At 35.7% G+C, this 10,167-nt stretch overlaps 1 protein-coding gene across 2 annotated transcripts in view; it reads right to left on the bottom strand.

The window, feature by feature from the left end:
* Positions 1–10,167, bottom strand: part of NAV3 (neuron navigator 3) — a 566,743-nt gene that overhangs the window by 68,319 nt on the left and 488,257 nt on the right. For both annotated transcript variants that reach the window (XM_023749753.1, XM_023749754.1), the window contains 2 exons: positions 7,754–7,806; positions 1,943–1,966 (listed from right to left, as the gene is read on the bottom strand). In XM_023749753.1, the coding sequence (XP_023605521.1) occupies positions 1,943–1,966; positions 7,754–7,806 (77 nt within the window). The remainder of the gene's footprint in view (positions 1–1,942; positions 1,967–7,753; positions 7,807–10,167) is intronic.

Here is a 10,167-nt window from a genome sequence, read left to right as displayed (position 1 = left end):
GGGGGAGTGCACTCAGCCAGAAGCTGGGCTCATGGCAGGCGAAAGCAGTGGTGGTGGCGGTAGCCTCCTCCCGCCTTCCACAAGCAGCGCTAAGGAGAGGTCCAACTGCTGGCCTAAGGCCTGATCCCGTGGGGATCAGGCCTAAGCCATCAGTTGGACATCTCCCGAGGGCTCCTGGACTGCAAGAGGGCACAGGCCAGGCTGAGAGACAACCCCCTGCCCCCCGAGTGCACGAATTTCGTGCACCAGGCCTCTAGCAACTAAATAAAACAACAAAATAAATATGCAAAAATGTTTTCCATTTCAGTTAAGTTCACTCTTGAATAAAACTGAACCAGAAAACTAGAAGAATATATGATATTATATTTAAAATTTTAATTTAAGCACTTTCACAGTTTAACCTGCATGTCTCATGTTGCCATGAAATATAAAATGATTCATAAAGGTACAGCATTTATAAGTCAACAAGTAAACTTCGGTCTCAAGGGATTCTAGTTATTTAAATGCCACATAATCTACTCTAATGCTTCCCATTTTTACAAAAACAAGTCTTCTTTGGTTGTATTTGGACTTTTGTAATATTGCCTTAGTTTGAAATAGCATTCTTGACACAGTTCATTACTTGTCTTTTTCCTTTTATCCCCCTTCACATTCTCTTTTTATGGAGAATAAATGGTGGTCAATATTGAGAGACTAAAAAAGAAGTGAGCTGGAAGCTGAAAGCAGAGATAGAGGACATTTTTATAATTTCGTAAAATGAGATTCCTTTCCACTCCTTTTTTTTAAAAGAGATACATCCCAGCCCCAATTAACTTTTGAGTCACATTCCTATGATGATGACCAAATAGTCCAGAAATCAAAGAATCCATATTGTTCTTAAACCAAATTCAAAGAAGCTTTCTCAAATTAGCAGTCTCTATTATATAAGTACTGTAAATTATTTTTTTAACAACCATGACTCATTATGGGACACGAATGATAAAAGGGGAGTTGGATAACTACTAATAAGGCAAGAATAAGTGGCATTTTTATACTTCAGTAGCTATATTATGATCAATGTTAGAAGCCTTGTTATGTCCATACAATAAATTTTAAAAAAAAACACCATAATCACTTGTTTGGTCTAGCAATTGCAAAGATCAAATTGGCATAATCAATACTTTTTCAGTATTTTGAAGCACATCACAATTTTTACATTAAAGGCAATAAAATATGACTTCAAAGGAAAGCGTTCCTTTGTAGAGACTGTTTTCAAGACATTCATTTTCTCTGTGGTCTGATTGCCTCAGTGTAAAGCAATCAAATAGTCATTACTGTGCCTTAAATAAAGGCCTAATTAAAGTCCTCCTGCTCTTCTTGGCCAACACAACTCTTATACAAAGAGTCAGAAGAAGAATATTCTCTCCAGGTTGAATTCTCATTTGTATGTGATTGCAAGGAAGTGTGTATTTCTGAATGTATGTGATTAGAACAATATACCACAGTAGACAGAAAGTGGTGACTACAGGCAGCAAAGTCCTGGCACCAACAAGATAGGCTGGGATGCTGGTAGCCTGTGTTGTGGAGGTCTGCAGCTCAAGATTCAATAGTTTCCTCAAGCCTATGCAGTTAGTTTTATAGGCTGTGAGGGAAAAGAGACTAATAAAATAGAAAGACTGCACACTCATTCATCCATCAAAGATTTTAGGAGTGCTTGCTACTAGACACAATTTATTAGCTAAGTCTCCAATCTATAATGTGAGAGGAGAGTTTGCTTCTAAACACTGCCTTTCATTTTCTTTATGAGGAAATATCCAAGACCTTTTATCAACTACTTCAGTTATTTGTATCCATAACTGGAGGGGTATGCTATTGTAGCAGAGCCCTCTAGTGGGGGAAAACCTCATTTCAGCATAAATGTATAAGATCGTAGTCAAAAGTAAAAACGCTACAAGCTTTTTACCTCTGAATGAGCCTTTTCTTCAGCCTGAAAAAGAGAAATGCAAAAAAAATATTATAATGTCAATTCATTTCACACGTAAAATAATTATACTTTGTATTTAAAATATTATGATCTAACAAGAATATAGTAAAATGCATAATATTAAAACAGTAAGAACAGGGACCTTTAGAATTACAAGTGAATATTTCTTTATATATAAGCCATGTAGTACTTTAAAATATAGGTTATTTGACTTATGGATATATAATATGCCTTAAAAGCAAAGGATAAAACTGAGATAGCATTGCTCTAAGATCCAGACCAAAAACAAAATAGTTGTAAAATTATACTCTAAAAAAAATAAGGTTAAAAATGTTGGATTTTTAAAATTCAGATTATAGGATGCAGACTCCATGAAATTATAGGGATCTGCAGCCAAGTTTTAGGAGTTCTAATTTTATTCTGTGATTTATAGATCATAAAGAATGCCCAATAAAGCTGCAGGAAAAATACTGACCTCTACTAATAACCACAGAAATCAGGTCTTTAGTTTCTATTTTCTTTTAGTTTTCCTAATGATTATTAATTATGTTTATTTGGCTGCAAGTCAGAAAAACACTAAGATATCCAGGGTTAAGGTGGTGATCAAAGCGGCTGAGGAAAATCAGTTAATGCAGATTATGCAAAGGAGGATTGCTGTAGAAACCGGAGGAGCGTTTTGGCTTCAGTTGCAGAAGACTCCAGCTCTGCTTTCCTTCTTTGTGCTGGGCTGCGAAATGCCAGAGTATGAATTGTGTGCCCCGTTCCATTTGGGGAGCTCTCTCATTCTGGAAGAAGCTGGAGGATGCATAATATCGCTGAACAGTACAAGTCTGCTTATTGCTTTGAGCAGATCCAAAGCTGAAAAACAATCTCTTATCTCTTTTGGGGGGTATGGCCTGATTAATTGATGCAGATAATATCGGAACCACTTTTTATATCTTTATATCTTCTTTTCCTCCAGAAAACATAAAGCACAACAAAGTATTTTAAACACTGAAATATTTTTATGTGTAAGCATCTTTTGAGTTTTGTCTTTCCTATTTCTCTACTCTTAAAAATAATGTATGGTTAGTAATATAGTGGTTAAATAAAAAAGTGGTTAAGTAGTGGAATCTTAGTAGCCTTTATAAGAAAATTTTTAAAAAATAAATGCTAACATAAAGCTTGAATATTTACATCTCAACTTTAATTTTTTAAGTAAAAACATTTTTAAAATTTAATAATGTCAAGGTTTCATATCAGTTTGGTTTCTGAATCATAAGTAGGGGAGACATTTTAAAATAAAAATTTCATAAAATCAAGAGAAAGCTGCAGGGTGTTTGCCATACGATATAGAACACAATTAACTATGACTATCTGATTTATTCTGCCCAAATGTATATATATTGCCAGTTTAAGATTATAGGAAACTAATACTCAATAAATAACTTGTGTATTTCAAGCCACCAATGTATTCTATATTTTATAAATAGTCAGGAAATGGTCACTTTTTTTCATTAAACATGCCCAGGATAAGTTACATATACTAGTTATAAAAGTAATTATTACATATATTAATTCTTTATATACTGTATATAATGACTTTTCTCATTGCTGATTTTTTAGCATTATCTTTTGCTATAATATTCACCTTCTTTCCCACACTTGGCTGTTAATACTGGTTAGTGTTACTATAAAGTTGAAGCAATAAACAAGAATATTATTTTTTTTTCCAGTGGGTTAGGCATGGCATGATATTACTTTCCATTTTAAACAATGATTTTAAAGCAGGCCCAATGTACTGAAGGATGGTAAACATTATAAAATACCTTACCTAAAAAATATATATGAGATTATTCATTATTCTGTAAGCCATTGTTTGGCCATTCATTCATCTGTTCAAATTTACAAATTAAAAAATGTATTTACTTTGGTATTAGCTGTGTCTTAGTAAAAATACTAAAGGGTTCTACAATAAACTAAGCATGGCCCTTGCTCTTATTATACCAACACAAATTAGATTCCAACCACAAATCAGGTTCAATAAAGTTTTTAATATACAATATAGCCATTCAGAAAACAACTATTGCAAAAATAGAAAAGTGTAAATGCATTACAGGTTCAGGCATATGAAGAATAAAAAGGGCCCTAACCGATTTGGCTCAGTGGATAGAGAGTCGGCCTGTGGAATGAAGGGTCCCAGGTTTGATTCCGGTCAAGGGCATCTACCTAGGTTGCGGGCACATCCCCAGTAAGGGGTGTGCAGGAGGCAGCTGACCGATGTTTCTCTCTCATGGATGTTTCTAACTCTCTATCCCTCTCCCTTCCTCTCTGTAAAAAAATCAATAAAATATATTTCAAAAAAAGAATAAAAAGGGTTCTGGAACCTAAGAATAAAATTGCATAGCTTCCTAGGCTACCTTTTATTTTCTCACTTTCCATAAGTAGTATATGGATAATGAGGAGTTTTCCTTTCCTATGAGAAATCCATAGCACAATAATAACAACCAAACTCAACTTCAGGACGAAAAGAAGAGGAGGTGGAGACTGAGACTGGCCTGAAAGCACATGCCAATATCTAAAGGGGGCGATGCCAGGGGACTGTAACCCGGAGGAATTTCATCTCAATGTTTTTAGATATTTTGTTTATTTTTAAAAATAAATTTAATTTTTTTTAAGTCAAAGCTCAGATTTCACAGTGTTGGTCTGGATTAAAAAACAAGCACAGAAAGGTAATAACTTGGCAGATCAGACTGTTATTTGTAATGAGTTTGCAACCTCCCAGAATCTTTTGGCTCAGGAATTCTAGAAGGTGATTTACACACTTTATAACAAGATACAAATGAAAAATTTTCCCAATTATAATTGGTAGAGGTTTTAGTAGAGCTACGTGTGAAGAAAGAATTCTTCCAATGGGATTTGTTAGATTGGTGATTTTACAGGTAAAGTTTCTGCCCAACAAGCCATCTTTGTTAGTGTGTTTTAATATTTTAAAGCAAAATATGTAATTCCATAAATTGCATAAATGAGAGCATTGCAGTAAACATGGTTTATACCCATGTTTAATAGAAAGAGTAGTTTACCTAATAGAGATAGTGCCTAATGTTCGTGCAAAAAGGGAAACTTTTTCTTCCTGAACACTAATTATTATTTTTTCTTTTTCTCCGCCCCAACCCCCCAGCTTTTTATTGAATTTATTGGAATGACACTGGTTAACAAATTATACGGGTTTCAGGTGCACAATTCTACAACACATCATCTATATTAAACACTAATTATTGTACGAAGGGACACCGTGTACAGTTGTGTTAGTTGTGCAGGGCATACTTCAAATGATACTATTACATGGACTATCATATAAATGGTGCTTTCTAGAACCACACAATTAACAACATTTTGTGATTTATGGTATACAATGTCCCTGGTCTTATCTAATTATTTCAGAAAAACCATGGGTACATCTGTCTGCTGTTTTCCAACTTGATTTTATAGGTATAGTCCAAAGAAATTTAGCAACTTGCCTGATGCCACATAATAATTACTCATATAGTCAGGCAAGAATGCAAATCAACAGAATCTTTACCCAGAGTCCTTAAGAAGGCATAAAAATAATGATAAATTGCCTTTTCACTTCCTATTTAAAAAGCACTTCCACAGATATTTTATCATTGTCAATTAAATCTCAGTGCATGGTAAGGAGGGTTAGAGATAAAATAACTCCTCATGATCTCTAATTTTTCTCTTTATTAATTCTCCAATTATGCATTGTTTTATTGCAGGTTACTTGTTAATTCAAGTATATAATTTACATCATTTCTAATACAACTATTTAAATTTACTAATTTCCTAATAATATCACCTTCTCATGTGGCTTGATCACCTAACCATGTGGCTTTTCATACTTAACACCAGGACCCAATTCATCTCTAAATGTTGGCCAATAAATTTGTGTATATAGTCTCTTTATTTTCATCTCTGTTCACATTTCATATTGCACTCTTAATACTTCTCACTTATGTTTCCTAACTTAAATGAGAAGCATTTTTTAAATGTACTTCCTTTGTTCCCAATAAACCTGCAATATCCAATATAGTAGCTACTTGACATATATGCTTTTTTAAGTTTAAATTAATTAAATTAAAAAATTTTGACTCTTCTGTCACAAGAGAGACACACTTCAAATACCCAATAGTCATGTGTGGTTACTCTATTAGACAGTGCAGTTATAGAACAGTTTTATTACCACAGAAGATCGATTGGACTCTGTTATACACTAATTAGCCATCTGTTTTCTTCTACCCATGCTCTTTTTATTGTTGAGTTTTTCTTATGTTTCATAAAGGTAGTTTTATCCAAATGTTGCTACAAAATATTTAAAATTTGTGTATATTTAAAATCTATAAATATAAAGGGCTAACACGCAAAGTGTCCCTGCAGGAGTTCAACCAGGAGGCAGGGAATTCTATCACTTGCTATGATGTTCACTGACCACCAGGGGGCGGCACGGAATGAAGAAAGGCCTTGGCCAGCAGCCGGAAGCCAGGGAAGGGAGGCCTTAGCTGGGAACCAGAAGGCCCGATCGGCCCTGATTGCCGGTCAGGCCTAGGGACCCTACCCATGCACAAATTTTGTGCACCCCTCCAGTATGATTATAATGATGCTGCATTTTTTTATGTTAGAGACTTTAGTTATAATGGCTTCAGTCAGAATACATCTCCCTGATAAATAGTGGCATTAGCTCAATAGGAGGGATACTAGCTCTTAACATATTCCTCTTAGGCATTTTTCCCAATACATTTTCACATTTCTCACTTCTTTATCTAGTTGCCTAACTTAGTAGATTTATCTAAACACTAATAGTGATTTCTTCAGTTATAGAATCTATTGGCAATTTTAATCATTAAAAGGAGAAATGATAAAAAAAATATTGTCTTTGCTGGTGATAGTCTAATTTTGAGTAACTATGTAAAGCAATAAATATTAAGATGAATTTATAAAAAGAGGGATATAACATTTGAACCTAACAAAAAGAGTGAAAAAAAATCAGTATTTCCCTTAATGCTTAATTGCTCAGTTAACAGCCACAGCTGTGAACTTTTTATGAATCTTTCAATGCTGGATTAATAATTATTCATACTACTCAAGTCTCTTACCTAGGCATGAAAGAACCCTCCTATAAAAATAAAATCCTAAAGACTAATTTTTTAAAAAAATATTAAATTCTGTTAAGTAGACTGAAAACTCACCTTGGTAAAAATAAAATACAGTTTCACATATTGGGAAAATGAGTTGACAAACTGGCATTTCTCTCTTAAGAAATAAAGTTTTAAAAACTACATTCTATTTCAGAAGATTATAAAAAATATCTAAGCTTCTGAAGCCCTCATCCTTTGGTATAATATTTAAAAAAAACAAACTTTAAAAATACAATAAAAAAATACCATAGGACAATGCAATGATCAGTCACAGCTCAGGGAACCAAACAAGGAAAACAATTCAATATTATACAATTATGGTAGAGCATACTACATGATTTCAGGGACTCCAAGTTATACCCTAACAGGTTTTGTGAAATTCAGTTTTCCTTCCATAAATGGATTATGATGAGTACACAGAAGTCAAGTGGAAGCACAGGGAAGGGGGCCACAGAAGAGCTATTACAGTACTTGCCAGCTTATCGGGGATGCAGTAGCTTAGAGTATTTCACTTACAGCCCTTATTTCACTGCGCAACTTCTGTGTAAATGTCAGTCTCCTTAATCACGTGTATGCTTGGCAAAGGCAGAAGCTTTTCCTTAACAGCAATACTTACTGTAGAGTAAAGAGAAGAAGTGCTGGACACCAGTGATAACGAAGAGCCATGAACTGAGGGAAACAAAAGAGAACAAGAGGTAGATTGAAGCATCTGCTCCGGAACACCATGTCTTTATGAGAGTGAAGAACAGGGGAATAAAATCGGAACTGCTAGACAAAAGAACCCGAGAATAAGTCTGTTGTCATATTTTTGTACATAAAACGTTGAGACATGGAAAGATTGCATACCTATCCCCTAAAATACCTTATTTATCATGTTATAGAGGGGATGCTTTGCACATATTGAAAACTATAGTAAACGCCTACAGAGTTAATAATCAGAAAATAAAAAAACCTGAACTACACTTGCCATAAACCTTAAAACTTTAAAAAGCTTTATGTATTTGATTTTATTTTTTTATACAACAAAAATACATTTTTAATATTTTTCTCCATGTACTTTTAGGCAAGTAAGAATTTTATCCAGTTTGGTATTTCGTTATTTCTGATGAGTTAATTATGAATTTTAAATGGAGAATTATTGTTTCTTTTGTAATTTTAGTGATAGAAAAATACTTCTTATTTCAAGGTGGTGTCTTACTGAAATTAAGAATGGAAATTGCATAGTGTTTCTTATCCAGTATATCAAAATACCATCTCAGTTAACAGAGTGCTGTATATATCTGCACATTCACTATATTAAGCCCAAAATGTGGATAAAATTGTGCTTGATTATATTTGTAGAAAAGTCCTTCATCTTTTCACTGTGGGATGTTATGAAGTTATTTCTGCTTACAGATCCATTAAATAAACATTAGCTGAGTACACACAATCTGACAGGCGCTTGCTAGATCTTGGAACTACAAAATGAATGACACTATCCTAGGAGCTTAAAAAGAAGTAGAAAGATACACAACTAAAAAGATGACTATAATAGAGTAACATAAATATGATTGAGAGCAATGATGGTATGACAAGAACATTTGGGAGGTGCTTACACCCTGGTCTGGAGAGGATGGGGAAAACTGCAAATATTACCATTCTGTGAGACCTGCAAAATGTTAGCCTTTTTTTTTAAAGCACATTCTTTCAACCTGGTGTGAACTAGTGAGGTATACCAGGAAAAAGGTGAACGATGAATCTGGAGATCCATTTTCAGTTAATTTTCTGCTACTTTTGCAGTATTTTTGCCATTTAATGTATTACTTATGATCACTTAATACTTACAGGTCTATGATCTTAGAGTTTGTGGCTTAGTTTCCTCATCTCTCACTGTGAGCATTGGCCAATGAATCATTAAACTCCCTTCTATCTCTCTAGGTCAATGATTCCTTGATTCTAGACCACACTTTAAGAATTATAATAATTCAGTATTCAATGCATAGCCATCAAAAAGCCATCTTGCCCACTCAGGCTCTTGTCCAGAAATGCAGATTATTTAATCCTCCTAAATGGAAGGCCAGAGTCTCCCAGCATATGAACAGCATTCTGTTTGCAAATGAGGCACTCTAGAAACCCATCAGCATGCTTCGCAAGTTATTTCTGCAGTATTATAAGGGGCCTGCCTATGAAGAGGGTGATAGAACCATTTCAGAAAAGCAGAGAACACTAGAGATTATTTATCTCTTTTTCTATCTGCACTGCAGTAATCAGGCGACTCTCAGGGTAGAACCCACTCTTTCTCACAGTGAGCTCAGTGGTTTGGTGACTATCCCAAAAGCAGTGGCAACTGCAGTGAAGTGATTTAGTGCCAGCACCTTACGCACACAGCGGTGACCTGAAAACCATGAGCTAATTTCCACAGCTGCCTGAGCTTTCCATCAGAGATACTTTAAATAAGAAGGTAGGGAGGGGGCAGAGAAAGGAACAAAACTATTCTTTAATTTCATCCTCATAACAAACCTGCAGAATTACAGGTGCAGAAATTAGGGGTAATAAAGTTAGGAAATTTACTCATGTTCATTCCACAAATAAATGGATGGCCAGAGGCTTAAGCCCTAGAAAGTTTCAAGACCAGAAGTCCTTTCTTTTATACATAATTATTAAGGAACTAGAGGGCCCGGTGCACAAAAATTTGTGCACTCGGGGGGGGAGGGAGGGGGGGTTCCTCAGCCCGGCCTGTGCCCTCTTGCAGTCTGGGACCCCTCAGGGGATGACCACCTGCTGGCTTAGGCCTGCTCCCCGGGGGATTGGGCCTAAGATGGCAATCAGACATCCCTCTGGCAGCCGGCAGCCCTCGGGGGATGTCCACTTGCCAGCGGGGAGCAGGCCTAAACTGCAGTCGGACATCCTTAGCGCTGCTGAGGAGGCGGGAGAGGCTCCTACCACCACCGCTGTAGTGGCAGCCATCAGCCTGGCTTGTGGCTGAGCAGAGCTCCTCCCATGTGAGAGCGCCCTGACCACCAGAGGGCAGCTTCTGCATTGAGCGTCTGC

This window comes from Myotis lucifugus, unplaced genomic scaffold, assembly GCF_000147115.1.
Source record: "Myotis lucifugus unplaced genomic scaffold, Myoluc2.0 scaffold_9, whole genome shotgun sequence".
Lineage (NCBI taxonomy): Eukaryota > Metazoa > Chordata > Mammalia > Chiroptera > Vespertilionidae > Myotis > Myotis lucifugus.
The sequence above is the reverse complement of the archived record's forward strand: the minus strand, read 5'-3'. Positions and strand labels throughout refer to the sequence as shown.